This window comes from Pinus tabuliformis, chromosome 1_2, assembly GCF_031772625.1.
Source record: "Pinus tabuliformis cultivar Carrire ecotype Pingquan chromosome 1_2, CPIR1, whole genome shotgun sequence".
Classification (NCBI taxonomy): Eukaryota; Viridiplantae; Streptophyta; class Pinopsida; order Pinales; family Pinaceae; genus Pinus; species Pinus tabuliformis.
In genome coordinates, this window is record NC_142298.1 from 1,016,634,004 (window position 1) to 1,016,657,781 (window position 23,778).

At 37.2% G+C, this 23,778-nt stretch overlaps 1 protein-coding gene across 1 annotated transcript in view; it reads left to right on the forward strand.

Moving 5' to 3' along the window:
- Positions 1 to 1,727: 1,727 nt before the first annotated feature.
- Positions 1,728 to 23,778, forward strand: part of LOC149209560 (serine carboxypeptidase-like 32) — a 57,052-nt gene continuing 35,001 nt past the window's right edge. The window contains exons 1-2 of the mRNA XM_089398670.1: positions 1,728 to 1,827; positions 2,616 to 2,759. Of these exons, the coding sequence (XP_089254796.1) occupies positions 1,728 to 1,827; positions 2,616 to 2,759 (244 nt within the window). The remainder of the gene's footprint in view (positions 1,828 to 2,615; positions 2,760 to 23,778) is intronic.

A 23,778-nucleotide genomic window follows, 5' to 3' on the forward strand; every position in this document is an offset into this window, starting at 1 on the left:
ATCATATTTAAGAGAGAATTCTAAGGATCGAGTAGTGGAAGATCACATTGAGCATAAACAACAAGTTCTCCAACTCTTAAAGGATAACCTTGCGCAGAATAGAATGAAACAACATGCATATCAACATCGTAGCAAAAGAAGTTTTGATGTAGGTGACTGGGTATTCCTACCGCTACAACCATATAAACAAATGTCCATCAAACAAGCTAAGATGGATAATAAATTATCACCAAAGTATTATGGCCTCTACAAGGTGTTGCAAAAGGTTGGTACTATGGCATACAGATTGGAGTTTCCTGCAGCTTCCCGAGTGCACCTATTTTTCCATGTTTCATGCTTAAAGAAGGTTGTGGGTGACAAACTCCTAGTTCAGAACAATATTTCTAGCACTTGACGCGGAAGAAAAAATCATATTGGAACCTGAAGAAGTCACAAAAACAAGAAATCAACAGCTTCAGAATCGATCAATTTCAGAGTATCTCATTAAGTGGAAGAATTTACCTGCTGGATATTCCATGTGGGAGGGTAATAATTTTATACAGAAGCATCCAAAACTACTCAAGCATTTAGGAAAGCACTTTTTTGAAGGAGAGGGGCATGTTAGGTCCCTATAATACTAGTGATTCCCCCATTACTATTGTCATTGTAGCCCTTATTGTTATTTTTGTGCCCCTATTGTACCCATATTGTTATTAGACTCCTATATATAAAAATGAGGTTTTGTCATTTGCATCATCCAAGAATTATTCATTTGTGTAATGTAAAGGAGGGTTCCCCCACGAAAAGGCTGATTTTGAAGTCGTTAATGTATCTTTTCTTCTATTTTGTGAGTTGGTTACATAACAAATGTAGCATCATCAAAATGTATGGCAAGTAATATGAGTGAATGGTATTACTATATCTAAACTACCAAGGTTTTGCAATAAGGTATTAAATAATTGAAATAATTAGGACTTACGTAGAGTTGAAACTTAGAACAAAATGTCATAATTAAAGTGTGATTGGTATTTATGGGCACTTAAATGATCTTGCTCAATAGAGGTGCAAATAAAATCCCATTTGGGAATGAAGAAAAAACTCATGAGAAGGTAAGGCTAGCCATAAATTAAGGATACCAAATGAGGAAACTAGCTTATATATGAGAATACAAAGGTCGCCATTATAAAGGCATGTAAATAAACTAACTAATGGTGGTTTTCATAAGGAGACATTAATGGTAGACAAGAGTCTTATGAAAGAAGGAAATTATCATGGACTTAGAAGGGACCATAGTGGTATGATGACAAGTTTATGTTGAATGGAGAAATTATAATAATCTTTTATATGCATATAATTCATTCCATGTCTGTATATAACCTAGTGGACATTTAGTGGAATATGTCCCTGAATTAAATTCATAATACCCCTTTTTGGGAAGGCATATATTATGTTACGTTTTGGAAGAGTTCAATCAATTACTTATAATTACTTATGAACAAATAAAACTATGATGGCTCAAGGATAGTCATAACACACATATATGAGAGTCGAAGGATCAAGATTAATGTAATAGTTATCTTAAAACAATGAAACTATATTATAAGGAATATCATTCCTACTCATAAGGAATCATAAGTGACCCTCGATCAGGGTGTGAGCTGGATGATACTCCCATCAATATAATTTAAATGCGAAGGGCATTAGGGTACAAACCCGCCACCCTCCACATGCTTGAGGCGATAGGTACGATGGCTCCTTGCATGCAAGAGTTTAATACTTCTGCAGGAGGTGTTAGCGACATTGTGTCTTTGGTCTGGCTTGGTGTTAAGCGCTCTACAAGGGTTATTAGTAAGTTATGTTTACAAGGGAAAGCAATGTGGAAGGGTGACGATGAGTGCAGAGGAACGTTGCGTCTCCAGGAAAGGTGGTGGAATAATCTTCTCTGGTCGAGGGTAATATGGTATGTGAACTATTTTGTCTCTCCCTCCTCCAAGCATCAGCTTGTTTGATTATGGAATTTGTGTCTACATGGGGTTGAATTATCTACAGGTGGGACTAAATAGGGTTTTTGGAAGTCGTCAATGCTTTTATCCTTGAGGTGTATGCCATGATGACTTGCATGTTATCTATGTTGGTTCATTTCAAAATTCTTATTTATTGGATGGAGTTATATGAGATGTATGTCTCTATCACTAGCCCTTAGGATCGTCTCTTCATGGTTTGGTTTTATAATCCTGGGGTTTGGGGTTGGGTCATTTTTAGGTCAGACTATAGGATTAGTTTTACTATAATCCCTGGGGTTGAGTGGAATATTTTCTCCCTGCACATATATTGGTCTCGGAACTATAATTTTTTTGTTGTTTATCTTGCTAAGACTCATTCCCTTGGTCTCTGTAGAAGTCTTTGTAGGATTATAGTCAAAGGTCTACAACAGTTTGGGTCTGGGGACTACATTTATGTTGTTGGTCTTGTTTTTCTTTTAAATTCTTCTTTTGGTTACTATGAAAATTGGTTATGGTGTGTGGAAGTTGAGTTCTTGTGTGGGTTGGACATCAAGGATGGGGTGCATGAGATAAAGCCGATAGAGGTTCATTTAATTTTATCATAGCAAATACTATTTCGTTCTCCCATGGCAGGTGTGCACGGGGGTAGGGTAACCTGGAAGAAAATGGCTTCTGGGCTTGGGCCACCACCTGTACAGGGAATTCACCATACCCACTTTTTCACTGAGCACTATGAGCTTGTAGCAATGGCACGGGTTGTGAAGGTTAGAGGCTGTGGTAGGAGAACTCAGGTGACTATGTAGGAGGAGTAGCCTAGCTCCTCTGGCAGAAAAATAAGGTAACACAAACCAGTAGCAAACATCATAAACGATGCGACCACTGCTTATCATGAAGGGACCAATGAGGAAATCAAGCGGTTAATTGAGGAGTGGGAAGTTGATCTAAACTTCTAGGCAGGATCGATGCATATTGATATGGATGATTGGTGGGAGATGGTGTTGGATCTGAGGCATATTCGAGGGAGAGTTACCTAGTTCCAATAGACTTTATACCTATAATGGACCATGAAAATAATTTTGTGCAAGGCCTTGGAGCAGATCTCGGTGAGTATGGCAACATGGGTACAAGATTTCTCAACTATAAGAAAGACTTCTAGAAACTTTAGTTCTAACTGCAAAAACAAGATGGACACCTATGTCGATTTGAGGATCACTTTCCCTACCTTATTTCGTAGAAGGAACTTCTAGGTTCTAATGTTAAGGACCCAACTCCAGTGAATTCTTCTTCTATCGAGGGAGAAGAGTAGGTTGTTAGATGGTTTCATTTTTTATTAGCATATATGCGGTTAACTTTTAATTTTCAAAATGATGTTTTTTATGTTCAGAGGAAAATAATGTTGGGACAAGGTAAAGATGTATAGACCTATATAGCTTGGGTATAAAGGCTTATTATTTTTTTCTATTGGATCGCTTATCATATTTTTAGGTGGCAAACAAACTTGGTTTTCCTTTGGGAAAGTTGAGGCCACCTAACTATTCATATGTGGATGTAACTTTCTTATATTTGAATGAAAATAGAAGGATCTACCAAGGTTACAAAAAAATAAAAAATAAGGAATCATAAATATGTTAAGGGAGAACATAACTAAGGATATTTATATTTTTTCATAGAATTATCTAAGAATTTCGGTGAAAATATGCACTTATGAGGCTTTGAAGGTAATTATAGAAAGAATTTTTTTTGAAGGTTTAGAAGAGGTAAGTTACACATAAGATATATGTCTTATCTAGCTACCCTCGAGTTGTTGTCCCTTCAATCAGATTGAACAATGTATTTTCTAGATAAAAGTTTTCATCTACCCCTGAGTAGAAAATTTACTCTTCAATAGGGTTTCACCAATATTTATCTCCCACTAATGATAGGCATTTGCTTTATTTTTCTCCCACAATAACACCCAGTACGAGTACTAGAATAATCAGATTTTTCTCTAACCATTATTTTGTTTATGGTCTCTTAATCTGTTATCTTCCTCTTCCAATCAATGGAATTTTTCCCAACCATTCTTCTGGACGCCTCCTTATTATTCCTCTTCTTTTTATTTCTGAGCGAACAATAGTCCAGAATTGAGGAACTACATACATTTTGTTATTTCCCTTATTTAGGATATAAATAACTTTTCTTAATTGTTTTCTGACTAAAGGGACTTTAACTCTCCAAGTAGCCCTGGCCATATCCTCCAAGAACAATTATCATATATGATGTGATTAATAATTCATCATTTCTCCGAATAGAATAGAAACAAAAATAAATATTTTTCTATAAATAAATTAAAACATTTAAATTTTATATTTAAATTCTAATTTTAACTGCAACCCAACTTAACCATTATTTAAACCAAGAGAGCCATATCATTGGGGATATTACGTCTTCCTTGCATGACGTGATATTTACATTATTAAGTATGTGATTAACTAACCTGGTTAAAAGAAATTAATGCAAGGTTACACCCGGACGTTTATGATAATATACAACAACATTGGTTGTTATGTTATGTAACCTACTATTCCATATTTTAAGTTACTCTATGTAATGATGAAGGATTTTATCTAATGGCTAATGAGAATATGGAATAGTAATTAAGAAAGTTATATGTTGGTAATTTCTATAAAAAAAATTATAATCATATGTGTGTTTACACAACATTACTAAGGATGTTACAATTTAAGTCTTATATTAAAATATTTAAAAAAATATGAGAATTATACATCTTTATCACTCTCAAAGTTCAAAATACAATTCCTTTTCTAGTTATAATTACTTTATCATTTTTAAAAGTTTGAAATAAAAATATGTTACTTAGACAACAAAATATTGGCTACGCTAGAGAGCCAAATACTTTAACAATGTGAAATTCGTATTGAATGATATTTTTGATAATAAATGGTGCCAACATAATGAGAATGGAGATATTATTGATATATAATGATTTTAATTAAGACTAACTATATTCATTTTTGTGTTTTTAATATGGCGAACATGCCCTGTTAGGTCCCGATGCTACTAATGTAACCCTTATTGTTATTAGTGCAACCCCGTTATTATATTGTTGTGCCCATGTAGTCCCCATATTGTTATTATTGTGCCCCATAGAAGCCAACTATTGTTATTGTTTTTCCCTTACATTATTATTCTTATGTCGGCTCTGATTATATTATGACCCCTTAGACTCCTATATATAAAAATTAGGTCTTGTCATTTGTATCATCCAATAATTGTTCATTTGTGTAATGTAAAGGAGTTTTCCCCCTCAAAGAGGCTGCTTTTTAAGTCCTTGACCTATTTTTATATCTTTTTGTGAGTTGGTTTCACAACATTTGGTATCAGAGCTTTGGATTCTAGGGTTTCGCTACTCCAAATAGGTCATCATGGAACTTTCACTATAACATTTTTCTACAAAATATTAGAAGCTAAAAAAAAAACCATTTGAGCATAAATATTTCTAAACCTCGGGTTCGATTTGTAGATCTTGTATTGCTACATTTTCAAAGATATGATTTGAGGAAATTAGGATTTTTGCAAGCTCCAGAATTCCATCTAAAATAGGCCATCGTGGCATTTTCGCTATAATTCTATTTCTACGAAGTTTCAGTCTCTGAAATTAAAACCCATTTGATCTGAAATCTTGGTGAAGCTAGGAGCCCACTTTTAGATCTTGGTTCGCTATATTTTCGGATATATGGTCCAAGAATTTAGGGTTTTTTTCCAACTACTCAATTACGTTCCAAACAGGTGAGCTTGGGAAAATCGTCATAACGTTTTCTCTAAGAATCAGTTTGAAATTTAATAAAACTTTATAGAAAGAGGAGAGAAAGTAGTTTGTTGTGTATTAGTTTCAATTCCTAAGGTCAAAACAGTGACACGTGGAACTTCATACAAGTTCTCTCTACTAAATTAGTTTATAATCATGTCATTGTGGAAGATTTGACATCTCTTCCTTGAAGAATCAAATATTGATCAGAATTGCAGAGTTGGAAATAGGACACAGAGGGATACCACAGTCTAAAATTTCAAAATGTGAAGATCTGAAATTACATAGTTACAGACATTTAAATATTGAGCTCCTAAAAGCAAGAAAAATAATGACTCGAATCAAGAAAATAGAAACACCTAGTAAGCAAAATTGTATGGATGATTTGAAGAATGCAATCGAAGCTAAGATAAAAAGTATTATATGTGCCATGGAAGAAGATTTGAAGAAAGACATGGAAGATTTGAATAAATACATGGAAGGTTTGAAGGAATGTGGGACAAAGCTGCTACAAGAAATACCTCCTAATGACGAAAAGGTAGTAGAGGAAACTCATGATGAGAAAAAAATAATTTTTAATCATGATTTAATAGAATCTAACATTGAAATGAAGACCCACCATATTCCAAATATTGATATGAGGAAGTTTGATGGCAAGGATCCCATAAGATGGATACTAAAAATGGAAAAATATGTTGATCTACATGATGTGCAATTGTTACAAAAGGTACATATTGCGTCTTTATATTTAGAACCGAATCAATTTTTATGTATAAAGGGATTTGTTCTCATAAACCACTTGTCACTTCATCAATTTTTATAGAGGAAATGATAGCACATTATGAGGATACAAAGAGAAACACCTTCTTTAGCCAATTGATAAATCTAAAACAAAAGGGTTCAAGGGTAGAGCACATTAAGGACTTCCAAAAATTGAATATAAGGGTAAATGATATTCTAGATAAGCATAGAATTGATGTTTTCAAAGGGACTTTAAAGGATATCTTTCAACATGAGGTTTGTCTTTTGGAACCTGCTTCATTGGAGAAGGCATTCAGGCTGGAAAGAAAAATTATGGCAACAAGAAATCCTACCACTCAAATTATAAAGATGGAAGTGTTGTTGCTCCTAGGAAAGGGAGAAAATGACCTTTGTTACAGTTGTGATAGAAAATACACTAAAGGTCATAAGCGTGCTGAGAATAAATTATTTTACATTGATTATGAATGAGAGGAAAAATAGGATCAAGAAACTTCAAAAGAAGAGGATATACACCAGGAACCAACCCCACAGAAAGAAGAAATGAATCTGATCATATCTTGTAATGCATTGGTAGGAATTACCACTCCTCAAACTCTAAATATAGAAGGACGTATCAAGAAGAAAAAGGATAACCACACTTTCATGTAGAATCAAATGAAACAACAGGCAGATCAATGTCACAGCTGAAGAACTTTTGATATAGGTGATTGGGTATTTTTATGAATACAACCATACAAACAAATGTACCTCAAGCAAGCTAAGAAGGATAATACAGTATCACCAAATAATATGGTCCTTACAAGGTGCTACAAAATATTGTTAATATGGCATACAAATTGGAGCTTCCTGCATCTTCCCGAGTGCCTCCAGTTTTCCATGTTTCGTTCTCAAAGAAGGTTATAGGTGACAAGCTCCCAGTTCAAACAATATTGTCTAAAATTGACGAGGAAGGAAACATCATATTGGAACCTGAAGGACTCGTGTAAAGAAAAACCCAACAACTACAAAATTAATCAATTTCAGAGTATCTAATCAAGTGGAAGAACTTACCCAATGAATATTCCACATGGGAGGACGAGAATTTTATACAGAAGCATATATAACTACTCAAGCATTGAGTACAACACTTTTTGAAGGAGAGGGGAATGTTAGGTCGTTATACTACTAGTGTAACCCCTTATTGTTATTAGTTCAACCCCCTCATTATATTGTTGTGCCCATGTAGTCCCCATATTGTTATTATTGTGCCCCATAGAAGCCCACTATTGTTATTGTTGTGCCCTTACATTATTATTGTTATGTCAGCTCTGATTATAGTATGACCCCTAAGACTAACATTTATAAAAGGGAGGTCTTTTCATTTGTATCATCCAATACTTGTTCATTTTTGTAATGTAAACGAGGTTGCTCCCTTGAAGAGGTTGATTTTTAAGTCGTTGATATATTTTTCTATCTTTTTGTGAGCTGGTTTCATAACATGGTCTTTTACTTAGAAATTATTTTGTTCTTCTTTTTTTATGATAGCCAATATTATTTTAACTTTATTTTAAAAAGGATATGTGTCAACTTGGGATTGAACATGAACCATCGCTCTCATATTGGGTTGTAAAAGGTGCCTCTCGGGGTAGCAAGTCTTAGTTTTACATTACTTAAATTATGTTTTTAATGCATAAATCCATTCAACACCTTAAAAATCCCAGAATAATCACATTATTAAATATTAGCATCTAAAATTTTTTATGCCACAATTTCCAACAAAAGTTTGAAAAAAATTAGCTAAAAAACATGTTTAAGAAAAAAAAAATTAAACTTTTAAATTACTCTTGTATAAAAATATCATGAAAAAATACTATGAGTTATTTAATACCATTACCATAGACCCACAAACCTATGTAAGATATTTCTCATGAATATGTCAGTGGTATATGTGACAGGTGATCAATTTAAATATACATTTGTTCGGTTTGAGTAATATATATTTGTGGTTCGAGCAATACAAGTATGTCATCTCAGCAGTGGGAAATCAACATAAATATACATCTTGACATCCTTTAGTGATATTTGGTTTGAATAATACAATTTTGCAGTCTACATTGATACAATACCTTTGCAGTCTGTAGTGATACAATACCTATGTGTGATTTGATACAATACCTTTGCAGTCTGCGATGATACAATACCTTTGTGGTGATTTGGTACAATATCTTTGGGGTCTCTAGTGATACATTACATCGGCAGTGATTTGATACAATAATTCTATGATCTACAGTGAGTTGATACAATATTTCTGTGGTGTGGTGATTTGCTATTGTAATACCTTTGTGGTGCGGTGGTTCACAAATTTCATCTTTGTGGTGTGTGTTGTATATATTCATTACACGATATGGTGAATAATGTCTCACTTGGATCATGCATATAAAGCTTGAGTCTATAACAACACTTATCTTCATTTGGGTGTTGGTCTATTTTGAGCAATGTGCTAGTTCCTTTGGGGTCTACAAAGTCTGCAATCTCAAATGCTAAGTACAACTCTGATACGTACATATGTTCCCACTTACCCTATTTTTGTTAAGCTTTGTTTTTTTATATTATGAGTACTTCCACTCACACTTCTAAGCCTCTCTCTCGCGAAGGGATACCAAGTAAAATTACCCTAGAGAGCCTTTATGAGTAGATTGAATCTTTAGATAGATGAATAGAACAAAGAGAAAGCCAATTTAAAATAGAATTAACTACAATGCTTGAGAACAATCACAAATCGCTAGAAAATAAAATAATCTCACTCAATAGTGAATTATGTTGGCTTGTTGGGGCCTGACCCAGGTTCAGAGGTGATTTAACCAAACAAATCCTAGTACTACTAGCCCTTTTGGCAACAGTACGCTGATCGCGGATTGAGGTCTCACCCAGAGTAGTATGGGAGGGTGCTAAAACCTGGTTTCTACACCCTAGAGATGTCTGATGGGTGCAAGTGGCTCGCAGTTCGACCTTGCGTGCACGTTGCTACGCGCACTTACCCGAGCCTCACAACCGGAGATACTACATTTGCATAGCCCTACTCAAGGGCTGAACAATGATATTACCCAAGTCCTTACTAGTAATCTAATATTAGTTGATTAACTTAGCTTATCTGTATGCTTTCAGTTATACTTAACAATATTCACAATTTATACAAGTGCGTGCAGTAAAGAAACAATATATTCACAAATGATATCAAACATGTAATAACTCAGAATAGATACACAGAATTGGAAACAAAACCTTTCTTTATTAATCTCTTCCTCAGTTACAGACTCAACTCTACCCTGTGCACTCAGCTGCAGGGGTCCACGCACTCAATTGCGGACTCTACTTCGCCTTTGCACACTCAGCTGTAGAGCCTTTTCCTACTCTACGGAAAAAGACACACTTCGCACTATGACTTAATCTCTAAGACCCTTCATCTCCATCCTTTATTAGATGATGACTTTACAACTTAGAGCCTTGCTCTATTTATACAATCCCATGGTCCACGGACCATGGGTAGGCCGACATTACATTCAAAACTTAGGCGGACAACCCTATGACTCTAACATACATTTCGCACCCATAATTCGTGGAGCTTTACAACAATATCAACTCAAAACTTGGCCTTTGAGCCGCAAAACATGTCGTGCAGGGATTCCGTGCCCAATAGGTCCCCAACACAAACATCGTGACTCGCCCTCGAGTCACTCTGTCTACACAGCAATCTTGGAATGAAGGCCCTCCAACTATTCTTGAATGGTATTAATGTCTACAGTGCACTAAGCTACTACTTGCTTAACCTCCTGCATCCGTTCTTCTAAGACCTTTGTGACTATACTGTTCCCATCCATTTTGACTAGTATATGTTTATAGTCCTGCACCTTTGTCCCACTCCCTAGAGCGTGAAGACAGTGCTTTTCTCAGTTAGTCATATAGCTGGCCCACTCATGTCAGGCTTCAAGCATCTACTATTTACATTTCTTGGGAAGGGTTCTCCATTTAATTTGACGAGCAAGATTACGCCTCCATCTGTGACTTCCTTAACTGCGTATGGTCCCATCCAATGCATCTTGAATTTTCCTGGAAATGTTTCAAACATACTGTCATATAACAGTACTAAGTCATTTACTTTGAATGTGCGCAACTTAATATGGAAATCGTGCCAAGCTCTTTCAAACTGCTTTTGAATCTGTTGGTGAAAACTAGCGAAGAACCATTCCTCCTCAAGTTCTTCTAATTACGCAAGTCTTCCTTCCAGAGCTTCGCAGTCCATCATCCCTGTGAGCGCTACTATTCACAGACTAAGGTATGATATATTCCATTGGCATGACAACTTCCACACCATAAAATAACTAGAAAGGTGTTTGTCCCGTCAATTTCTTGCACGTTGTTCTGTAAGCCCATAGCACTGTTGGTACGCACAGGTCCCAATCGCTTCGCTACGCGTTGCGCACTTTGGTCAGCATTATCTCTATTATTTTGTTGAATGCCTCTACTATCCCATTAGCTTGTGGGCGATACGGTGTACTCTTCTGATGATACACCTAGAACTCTTCTGTGAGCACGCTGATGGTTTCATTCAGGAAATGTGTTCCGTGATCACTCATTAAGATTTTTGGACAGCCAACTCAAGTCAACGTGTTGTCAAAAAAAAAATTCACAGCCGTAGTGGTCGTGCAGTCTTTCACTGACTACGCCTCAATCCATCGTGTTAGGTACTCCATTGTGGTGATGATGTAGCGTGCCCTTTTCTTTCCTTGAGGTTTGACTGGTCCCACAAAGTTGATTGCCCATTTATCGAACGAGTACAGTGTCATCTGTGGATCTAATGGCATCTAGTCCCTTCGTGATGGTTTTCTAGTCCTTTGACAAATATCGCAGGCCTTACAGTGTGCTTTCGAACCCTGGTGCAGGGTTGGCCAACGCAACCCTGCATGGAGAATATTTTGTGTAGTTTCTTGCCCTGCATGGTGTCCTCCTATAGTGCCCCCATGTACTTCCACAAGGATCTGACTTCGATCAAATTTAGGTATGTATCTTCACAATATCTCATCATTACCTATTTTATATAGGTGCCCCACGATGAAAGAAAAATCCACCATGCGCACCACCAATTCCTTCTTCTGTTGGATGGAGTACTCCTTCACTGCGGCCCCTGTGTTCAGAAAGTGGATTATATCTTCAAAGTGTCTGTCCGCAATGCGCACAACAAAAATTTGAGAATTAGGTAGTCCCTCCTCCAAATTAGTGGGTTCCTCGCCCGTCTCAATGCACAACAAGTGATCTGGTCCTGCGTTCAGGCATCCCGGCTTTACCACAACCTCAAAATCATATTCTTGGAACAATAAGAGCCACCTGCATATGCGCCTCCCTGACACATACTTATTGACCAGGTATTTCAGTGTGGAATGGTCTGTATACATCTTGAAATGTCATCTGAGAAAATAGTGTCGGTAGTTTTGGAGCACGTACACCATTGCCAACCACTCGCTCTCAGTGGTGGAATAGTTCTTCTCTTCTTTGGACAATCTCTGACTTGAAAATGAAATAGGGTGATCCAAGCCTTCCACGCCCTCCTGGGTGAGCACTGCTCCCAGCACGATACACGATGCATCAACATGGACATGAAACTCCACATCCCATTTTGGGAAGACTAGGATTGGAGCAGAGAACAATTCCCCCTTCAGGACATCCAAACCTTTCATGCAATCGTCATTCCAACAAAATGTAAGATCCTTTTTCAATAATTTTTCCACCGGCACGATGATTTGGGCATATATTTTGATAAACTTTCTGTAGTACCTAGTGTGTCCCAAGGTAGCGCACAATTTTTTAACACTTTGCAGTGCTTCCAAATTTAGAATAATGACAATCTTCACAAGGTCCACCATCAGTTCCTGTTTGCAAACCACATGTCCCGACAGGTTTCCATAGGGAACAAGGAATTTGCACTTCTTAAGGTTCAATGCAATATGGTGTTGTCGGTAAGTATTTAGCATCAAGTGTAAACTTTCTACATGGTGCTTAACTAATCCGAAGACAGTCCAATCATCCAGATAGACCTCTAAGAACTTGTGGATGTATTCTTTGAATGCGGCAACAACGATGCACAAAAATATGGTTGGTGCATTCTTCAATCCAAACGACATAATTGTGTATTGAAAGCAGCCCCATTCCATTGCGAAGGTCATTTTTCTCATGTCTTCCAGCATGATCTTGATCTGGTGGTACCCTGAGAACCCATCCATGAAAGAGTATGCTTCTTGTCCGCCAACATTTTCCAATACTTCATCTGTGAATGGTGTCAGGAATGGGTCATGTACACAGGCATCGTTCAGCTTCCTAAGGTCCATGCATATTCTTATTTCTCCCTTCTGCTTTTTCTCCTATACTACAATAGGACTCACCCAGTCAGATTCTTCCACTGGCTCAATAATTTTGGCTGTGAGCATTTTGTCTAGTTCTATGAACCTTTTCGTTATATTTTGGATTCAAGCAGTAAGGCCTCTATTTAACCGGCTTCGTGTCGGGTTTTAGGGTGATCTTCATCATACCTAAGTTGCCAACTTTCCCATTTAAATCTATAATTTTGGTCAGGAATAAGTCTTGGTATTCACAGAGTAACTCAGCTACCTTATCCACCGTGGCATCATCCCAATAATCTCCGAGCATGGCATACTTTGGTTCTATGTTTGTCCAAATGTTTATCGGTTTCATTTTTAGTGGCGTGGTGATGTCGAGATCCTCAATCAATGATCCTAGAACCTCACGACATCCTTCCATTTCTAGAATGTTAATATTCCATTGATCCTCATCATCCTCCTCAATATTTACATTATAACATTCCAACGCGTAACTCAGCTATGTCGCCCACTCCAACTGAAGCACTTCCATTGGATCCTTGGGTATTTTGAGGATAGCTGCTTTTACTACTTGCAGCGCATCATCAACTATATCCCACCAACAATCTTTAAACGTGAAAGTTAACATAAATCCCTCGCACAAGATATCCCATTCGCTCATACCATGGCGAAGCTCCCTCTTAGTATACCAATTCATGGGTATGACATCCAAGGTATAATAGAACAAGTGCACCCATTCAAGTTATAGCTCTTCCCCATAGACCTTGGTCCATTTCGTGAGGTGCGCACGTGGATCATTGCAGCCGTCATATTTGTCTATTAGCCGCATCTACGTTCCCAATTCATAGGCGCGTCATCTTTATACATTCGCGCCAGTCCTAAAAACTCTGTTGGTGCATAACCCACCACCTTATGGGCATAGCGCGCAGTGTCCATTTTGGAGCATCGAACCACTGCTGTTCTGGCACTTCCCTTTTAATTTTTTTTAGGAATTCGTCCACCTCTGTCAACCTATCATACATAGGTAGATCCCTCACCTCTATTGCTACACATTGTTGTAGTTTAGCGTGGTTACCTTGTGTAACCGGTTCTACCATCGTTCTATTTCCTCGTCTCAATCAAATGTGCAGGAACTTTCTTGCTGCCAAAAAATCCTGCCATCTGTTGGATTCACCCAATCCTACTCTCTCGTGGTTATCGTGTAGATACAGTCGAAATTGTCATCACTATCATCATCTCACACAGGTTATGTGTAGCATGATCCTTCCGCAGGGTCTGGTGGCACTACTACGTGTAGTGACTTATTCTCAAAAATAATTTTTCACTTCTTCATATTTATCACTCCATTCGCATCAGTGGCCCAATCTATTCCCAGTAATGTAGGATGGGGATTTCTATCATCAACAATCTCTATCACTTCGAAATCTGCAAGCGTGCTTGCACCTTCAATATCCACTGTTACTCCCTGCAATCTTCCCATGGGTAGGATATTTTGTTGGTTCACCATTCGCAATTGAATAGGAGACCACTGCAATGCGGGCTTGCCCATATGGTCCCATGTCTTCTTTGGCAGTACAGTTGTGTCCAATCCTAGATCTAGAATTACTTGATCCATTTCATACTCCCTGATTTGCGCAGTCAATCTCATCTCCCTTCCTATTTGTGATGTATGTTTCCCGAGCTTCCGTACTACATGCGGTTCTCCTGACCCAACACACATAGTGATAAGTTCCTATAGTCCCTTCACCACTTTGTTGTCATGCAGCAGCTTCATGCATGTCTCCAGAAAGGTAGTGAGCATTGAAGGATCCATCTACAGTTCTTGTTGATCCGTAGTACCTAAAGTGGAGGCCTCCGTGAAGCTCTTCTTAGCTTCCATGAATGTCACCTTCGCACACTCAAATCAAATTTAGGTTCCTTTGTAGGAGCCTTGCGAACCCATGCACTTTCTTCATGCTGCTTACCTTTGTCATCTCCTCTCGTGACACCACGTCGAAGCATGATGTTTACATTCGGGTCCTCTTCACGCAGCGTAGATCTCATCATTTGTAGGTTCTAAGTCGGGGGAGGCTAGAGTATTCCTTTAACGCGTAACCTCACTATTAGTGTAGGGCAGTCCTCTGTCTGATGATCAAATTGGGTACAGTATAAACATGATGACCTCGTTGGATTTGTACAATCGCAGGCATAATTCCCTCGCGCTCTACAATTGTAAAAAATCAACTGTCCACGACCCCTTCCTCGTCCCATTCCAACTCGACCTCGTCTGCGCCCCTAAAATCTAGTGCGTGATATCCCTGAAATTTGATCGGGGGCTTGTGTTTAGATCTGCACCCTTGAGCTATGGGTTCGATCCATCACTAGTTCATAGCTTCTGTAGATGCACTCATCATTGTCTACCGACCTGCAGAAAGTACAAAACAATTGTTGAGACATCTATGTATACTTCTGTAATAGATGACAATTATTCGTAGTATGTTTTCCTCCTATCTGACAAATCATGCACCATAATGCAGGTGCCACACTTAGGCTTTCTTGTGCCTCTGGTCTTAATGGCATTAGCCCTCCTCCCACCAAGTAATTCATGAAGACTGAACAATGGTCCTTGTCATGTCCATGTCCCTTGCATTTGATGCACCATACCTCCTTGCACACCTTTGGGCGAGTTGTCTGGTCCTGTTTTAAACACTACATTTCCAGACATAATTTTTTCAATTGCATGTGAATTTGTTGGACTCCTAGGCTAGGGTCTTGTATTGGGGTCTCGTGCAGTCTCGTTGCAATCTCCAACGCTTTGGCCTAGGTGAATAACTTTTTCTGTGACAACGTCGTTCTTATATGCCGCATTAGTGACGCTACAAACCATGCGTGGTGCTACCCATCTATCAAGGTCATGTTTGTTTCGCTAATCATTCCCTTCAGTCTCTGATCTAGCTCCCAAGGGGTCTCGCCTGGAAGCATCACGATTTCTTTAAACCCAATAATCAACTATGTCTCCAATTTTGGCGTAATAAATTCCCTATTTAATGCAACTTGGATATCTACGATCCTTGCATTCGAATTTTCATTAGAGTGCTTAATGTACCACGTCAGTGCGTGATCCTACAGCGCACTTACCAGGGTTGCCTTCTTTATGTTGTCATCCATAACCCCTTGCACTTCCCATAAAACTTTTACAATGAACCAAAATTGGTCTGAATATTCGTTCCCTACTACTCTGAATACCAAAAATTTTATTGTGCTCACCATATGGAACTATGCTGGTGGCAGAGGTGGTGTGGGCAGAGATGGAGGTGATGATGGTGAAACTGATGGTAGTGTAGGTGGGGGTAGTATGCGTGGAATTCGTTTCCTTATCAAATTGACCGCGCTTCTCAAAGAAACTTTCATGAGCTCTTCCTCGTTTTCCCACCGAGGAGAAATCAAGGGGCTATTTTATATCTCTGAGCTACCTTTGTTTTTGTATATCCTCCCACTTCGCATAGCCCCAAACATCAATTTATTCACATAAAACGCTTTTACCACAGTAGCATTTTAATCCAAGTGTTTTAAGATTTAATATACTTACCTCGTGTTCTTTTGAGGAAGCGTCATTTTGCCTTGCTGTAGCTGACTGATGTATATACTACGAACTTGGTGATAAACCCTCCTATGATTCGATCGAGCCAATGGTCCACAGTGCACACGATCTTATATTCTGATGCTTCTAGTCTACACACCAACTCTGGAGTCCACATGATTGGTTTGTTGAACCTACACCTTCCTTGACTAATGGTTCTATGAAAAAGGCCAAAAATAGTAAAGGTTTAAGTGTGGTTTGATGTTGGCCCATTTTCAACACATGTACGTTGGATCCTGGCAGGTCGGATCGTATGGTCTGCGACCCTACAAGCTTACTGTTGTTTTTAGTTGGTCTTTGGTGGCAGTCTTGTGGACCCTAAGCAGGTCACTTGTGGCATTTTTGTGGGCCTCGGATCTGTTGACCCATCTTCCAAAGCGTTCATGGTTTCATTTGGTGCACAACAGTATGACCAGATGATCTATTTCTTGGCTTTTGTCCAAAGTGTTTGGATAGAACTCCCCGGTTTTCTGGTTCGGGCTTCTCATGGTTTTGGGTGCGTGGTTCAGAATTCTGCCTGCCCTGTTGCCTGTTGAACTCTCACAGAGTGGGTGCAGCTATATGTAAATTATTATTATTGGCTAGATTAATAAAATGTCCTACTCTTACTTGATCAAAAAAATAATATAAAGTATAATAATCCATTTAATAAATTAACATAAAAATAATAATATTTTTGTTTTACCTCTATGGGGTGAGGTACAAGGAAAATGGTTTGGCGATATGTGCCTGCTACTCTAGGCTTAAGAGAATATTAAATGGGGTGGCATGGTTAGTCATGTATGTGATTAAAGTATAATAATTTATTTATTAAATTAACATAAAAATAATAATATATTTATTTTACCTTATTGGGGTTAGTTAAGTACAAGGAAGATGGTGGGATGTGTGCTTATTATTATAGGATTAAGAGAACATTCAATGGGGGTGGCATTGTTATTTATGTATGAGATTTTATTAATCTTTGTTAACTATGAAGACTATTAGAGGTAGTAGGAGAGGGGCGTGATAGTCTTGTTTATAAACTATTTCTATTAAAAATTTGCTCATAGTTTGTGGTTCGGAGACTTGGCCTTCTTTTCAAGTGCATTTTGGGTTTGAGAGAGAAAATGGTAAAAGTCTAATTTGATTTCCTAGTATTCTAGAAACCAAGTGGACAATTCCTATGAAGCATAATACTAAAAGAAAACTTTGTTTCCATGGGGCTCAGGAAATTTAGGCTATAATACTTAAGGGTAAATTATTAAGGAAGGGAATTGGAGGCCCAATTTGTGAGAAGACGGGAGAGTCTTGCAGCTTGCCTGTTCTAAGGAGTTATGATATGTAAAGAATTGTTTTCACTTTCAACACTCGACACTCGGTGGCCACCTATAATTGAGTATTTTTGTAGCCCTTTCAAATCTTAAATTTTGATGTTAACTCTATGTTTGGTTACAGGAAGGCCAATTTATTGGTAGATTTCAGTCTTCGAACAATGAGGTGTATTGTTGTTTGGATGTGGTTGGTATTGAATCCTTCTTATTGGATTATTAAGTCCTTATATTTGGGGTCTATGTCTTACCCTCTCCTATCAGAAATTTCTATTCTCAAGGTGATTATCCAAGGGTGCTAGATTTTTATTTAGTATGCTAAGTGCCAATGCACCTATAGGGCATCTCCCTCTTGTTTGGTTGTTGCTTATCTATTAGTTTTACTGGTATACTCAATTCACATTTCTTAGCCTACTTGGTGTTACCCAACGAAGAAAATCCTAGTCAGGTAAATGAAGAAGCATCATATGAGAAGTAGACATGGCAAGGGAGGAGGTTGTGGGCCTCAAGGTGAAAATCACACCCAACATCAAGCCTGGGAGGTTGTTGAGACCTTTCAAGAAGTTTTCCCTTTAAAAATTAGGAGTGAGTTGCAGAACTTGGAGACCATGAAAATGAGAGATAGGCATGCCTTGTTTAACTCGGAGGCCATAGAGGATATAGGATAGTGGGTTCTCAACCTTTGCCACACCAAGGGAAGGAAAAAGTAGTACTATCAATATTTACCTCTCTACTAGCCAGTAAAAACATTTCTCATTGTGCTTAATGGGTGGTAGGCTTAGAGTTACAATGTCTTTGCAATTCTTAAGGATATGAGAGAAATAAATAGTTTCATATGGACAAAATTGACGCGTGCTTGGCTCAAATTGAGTAGCATGTCCATTGCATTACCACCACACCAACCCATCTAGGATCTAGTGTGAAAGATCCAACATTTCTTACCTCTTTTGATCCCTAGTTTTTAAATGATTTCAAGTAGTTTGTTATGTTATGATCATGCAATAGGTACTCTTGTTATGTTACAACTATTAAGGCTCTTCCAGTTTTGGACAATCTATTCCATGGGTAGGTGGTAAAAAACATTTGGTCTCCCACTAGGAAGATTGAAACCATCTACCATAAAATATGTTGTTAACGGTTGATGAATGATGTATTCATTTATATGATTTTGTAAGATAATATAGATTTAGTTTACCAAAAACCATATTTTTATATGAAATATATATTAATGACATATAAATTGATATGATTTTTTAATAATATTAACATGTCCTTATCAAATATGTATAATACTTTCATTTGAAATATGTGTGTGTGTTACAATAAAATAAATAAAAAATTTAATTATATAAATATTAAAAAAACAATTAAAAAAATATAATTTATATATTGATTTTATAAAAAATTATTATTATAATAATATGATAGGAGTAACATAATTTTTGTATTTCTCTTACACATTTCAATAAAATTGGCGGATATTTATATCATCAAGTTTTACTCTTAATATTATTTTACACTCATGTCACAAAGGTGTAGTTTCATTTTAGTTATATATGATAAGTTGACCAAAGTGTATATCTCATTGCAATCATAGACATGTATGATGTCACTAATATGTTATCTTTCTACATGGATTTCCTAAGAAGATTAACACTTAAGTTTTAGACAGGACTTGGATTCGCTTGAACTTGCGTACAACATATCATCCTAAAACGAATGAGTAGATGGAAAGAGTGAATTAGGTTATGAAAATAGACATAGAATGTATGTTGTTGATATTAAAGAAACCCATTGGGAGAATTACATACCATTGTTAAAATTTTCTTACAATAACAATTAATATAGCTCAATCAAGATGCTTCCTTACCTAGCTATGTATGGAAGGCCTAATAGGACACTTGAGTTGGAAATATTAGGCAAATGAGCAATAATAGGGCCTAAATTGATTCAAGAAATAGAGAAGTAGGTGATTTATATTAGATAAGGGTTGAAAGAGACACAAGTTTGGAAAAGAAAATTATGTCAATGCACATAGGACTAACCCAAGTTATGAGGCATGAGATCAAGCTTTTTCTTCATATCAAGCATAGTAAGAGTACTTTTGAGTTTTGAAAAGAGGAAAGTTTCCTCCTCAATTTATAAGCTATTTATAATTCAAGGAAGTATTGAACCACTTTCCTATTGTCTTGTACTTCCATACCATTTGCATTAAGTTTGTGATAATTGTTGTGTATTTGTATTATGACATTACATAGTTGATGAATCTCAAACTAAATTAGAAGGAATTGTAAGTCGCAGATGTGGGAACCATTATTGGCAAACCATTATGTGTATTGGACCATCGGGTCCAATAACTAAAACAACACTTGATGGACCTATAGTTTTTAACCTCGTACAGAAATTACCTACATACAAAATCTAAAAAAACAAAAAATAAAGAACATGGTGAGAGCATAAAACATAAAAGAAATAGAGACAGATATTTTCCCCTAGATCCTAAAATCGGGACTACCATATTGAATTTTCATTATATTTCTTTCTATGTTACAATACATATATATAGATGTCGAAGCATCCATAAACCCCAATCCATTAACCGTGGATTAGAACATAATCGTAGTTCCTTTGACTAGGTCTACAAAATACCATGGACAGAAAACAATCATGCCCAAAACCATGTGTGAAATCGATGCACAAAACCATAGGTAGGTCCGCCCAACTAATATAGGGTCCAAAAAAAATTTCCTAGGGTGCTACCCCGGACTCTGTGCATGGGGGCTACTGCACTCCCTGTGACGCCCCGCGTGTGGGGTAGTTGTGGAAATAATATAACACACACCCAAAATTCTCCTAGTTGTTATTTTATTTCCATAGGGGGCCACAGGAGAGCTTAGCCATTGGTCTAGCCCTCCAACGGCCATTATTTCTCTACACCAAGAGAACTTCTCAGTGCTCACTAAATTTTTCAATGCATATGCAATATTCTTCAAAGTGTCCACCTTTACCAACAACACCTTTTTATCCTCAACCATATCCCTTACAAAGTGATACTAAACATCAATGTTGTTTTTATTTGAATGATAAGAAGGGTCCTTTGCCAAGGAAATTTCACTTTTGTTGTCATGGTCTATCCTTATAGCTCGTTGTACTAACCCCATACTTGAACACAATCTCTGCAACCAAACTGCTTCCTCGCTTGCATGAGTGGATGCCATGTATTCTTCCTCTGTAGTTGAAAGTTCTACTACAAAGTGTCTCTTACTCATCCAACTAACTGCACCTCCAAATAGGTTAATGCTGGGATGGAGCCCTTGGGGTTCAATTTTGTATTTCCTTTTTGGAAAAATGTAAAGACTTTGTGATTTGTGGAAGCAGAGAATGAAGATAATAAGAGTCAAATGGGTTTTAGTCCCTTATTTTGTTAGGAGTTAAGAAGGTTTTGAGACCTACCCCTAGTCCACGGATCATGTTATCATAAAAAGGAAAGGCTATAAATAGAAGAGTCATAGCAAGTATAAGGGGATATATCATAAGATAGAATATCATTGTTTGGATAAGTAAGCAAAGGCAAGAAAGTGTGCTTCTTGTACTTAGGCGAAGGGGAAGGCTCCTGCAGCTGATTGTGGGGAGACATTGGTAAGTCTGCAAGCTAAGTGCATGGGTCCCTGCAGCTAAGTGCGCAGGGGAGAAGAGTATGTATTTTGTTGATCACATGTAATAAAAAACATTTTTATCCATAATTTACGTGTCTACTTATCTATATTTATTTCTGCAATTTATATGTCTTTGCTCTGTATCTAAAAGTATATGAATAATGATTTTCTAATGATGGAAAGTAGTAGATTGGTCCAGGTACATATTGGTGGCCACGCACCTATTCCACTTAGATCTCCACTATTGTTTCTTTCAGTTTTTCAGGTTCCTTATTTGTAGCACAATTCACTATTTTTGGCATTTTTCATAGAACCAATAATCCCAACTATAGGTGGTAAGCCAAGGTATAGGTGGTAAAAGTTGCAGATGTGACTTCTCTTGAACATATCGGTGACACGACTCCAGAGTTTGGCAACATTTGACTCAAAATAGGATCATAGGTTATGATGACAATATGGTAAAATCAGATGAAAGGCAAATTGATTCCCAAAACCCAGGAAGGAAAGTGATGAAGTGAGTATAACCCAAACCAAACACAAGTGACAGACAAGTGTCATGTTCAAGAGCGACATGCTGCCTTTACACAAACTACAAGATGTGTCCACTTTCATTTTTCCCCACTATTTCTGGCGAGTACCTCATTATTTTCTATTGCAAACTTGAGGAGGATAACATATGCTTGTCATATAAGTTCATCCTTTGGATGAATCCATCCTAGTGAGTTTAGCGAGTCCTAGGAAGGAGAAACTCGGTCCTGTCATGGTGACAATTCCTACGTCATTTAAGTTTTACGAGTCCAACGGAGGGGTAACTCAACATCTTTTTCATTTTTAGAGAGTTTGAAAAAGAGGCAAAAACGAAACTCCAAATGTCAGTTTTCGTAAATAGTCTCTTGAACCCGAAAAGGTAGAAAATGATATCCATGAGAACCTCTTAGCCATGTGTGACTAAGGTATTCCTTTTTCATACAATAGTCTATCTCAGTCCAAAAAAGGGTTAAACTTATACTGAGTAGATGGCATATCATTTACTTTAATGAGTTTGAAATGATAAGCGCTTGATAATCTTTTCATATTGCAAGAGTTAGAAAAGAGCTGAAAGATGACTCCAGGGGGTTCCTTTTTCATTTATTTTTTACAAGTCCGAAAAAGTGATAAAATAAAACTTGTTGATTCAGCCAAAATTAATCAATGTAACTATTTATCCATGACCTGTCATTTCACAAGTGAACACCCATTACCGATTTTTGAGAAAAATATTAAAATATAAGAAAAATGTGCCCTAAATGGTAAAAGTATCTCAGAAAGCTTATAAAAACTCAAAAAGTAAATTTTTTTTTTACCATTTGACATTTGGTAAGTTGGAGAGCACTTTTTACACCAATTTTCCCCGATCTTCAGGTGAAGAGTGCGACCAATCCAAAACATTTTTCGACGATTTGTTTGCTTTAGGTAAGAGATATGTCCTTCCTCTACATTTTAGTTGTGATTTTAAGTGTTTTCATCCATAGAATGGATGGTAAGGAGCACTGGTAAAAAATTTATGTCGAGGGCGATCAATGTGGGTTTTACCCATCAGACCCGCGATGCTCGCCTTAAGCTCAATTGTGCTAGCACGCTGGAAGCATAGAAAAATAGGGAAATAGATGCGCTAGTGCAGAGCCATAAAGTTTTCAAAATATCCTCCATGTTTAATTATTGTTTCCCCAATTTATTTCCATAAAAGCTCATAAAATTTTGGTTTATGGATGCTCCACGTGTTAATCAGTGAAAAATGGTGAAAGAATGCAAGGAGAGAGGGATTGAAGCAGTAGATCATCAGGTAGCCCAAGACCCAAATTTCATAGCGACCCTTCGAGCATGTGGGTTACTAAAATTCTTTCGTATTCTTGGGATTAGGACCGAGATTGAATTTTTGTAGCATTTGGTTGGTTGGTGGGTTGTAGACCGCCAACTGTTTATTATTTGGGACCAAGAACTTGAGATAGATATCGGAGAATACAAACGCTAAATACAACTCTGATAGGTATATATGTTCCCTCTTACCCTATTTTTGTTAAGCTTTGTTTGTTTACATTATGAGTACTTCCACTCACACTTATAAGCCCCTCTCTCGTGAAGGCATACCAAGTAAAATTACCGTAGAGAGCCTTTGTGAGTACATTGAATCTTTAGACAGATGAAGAGAAAAAAGAGAAAACCAATTTAAAATAGAATTAACTACAATTCTTGAAAACAATCACAAATCGCTAGAAAATGAAATAATCTCACTC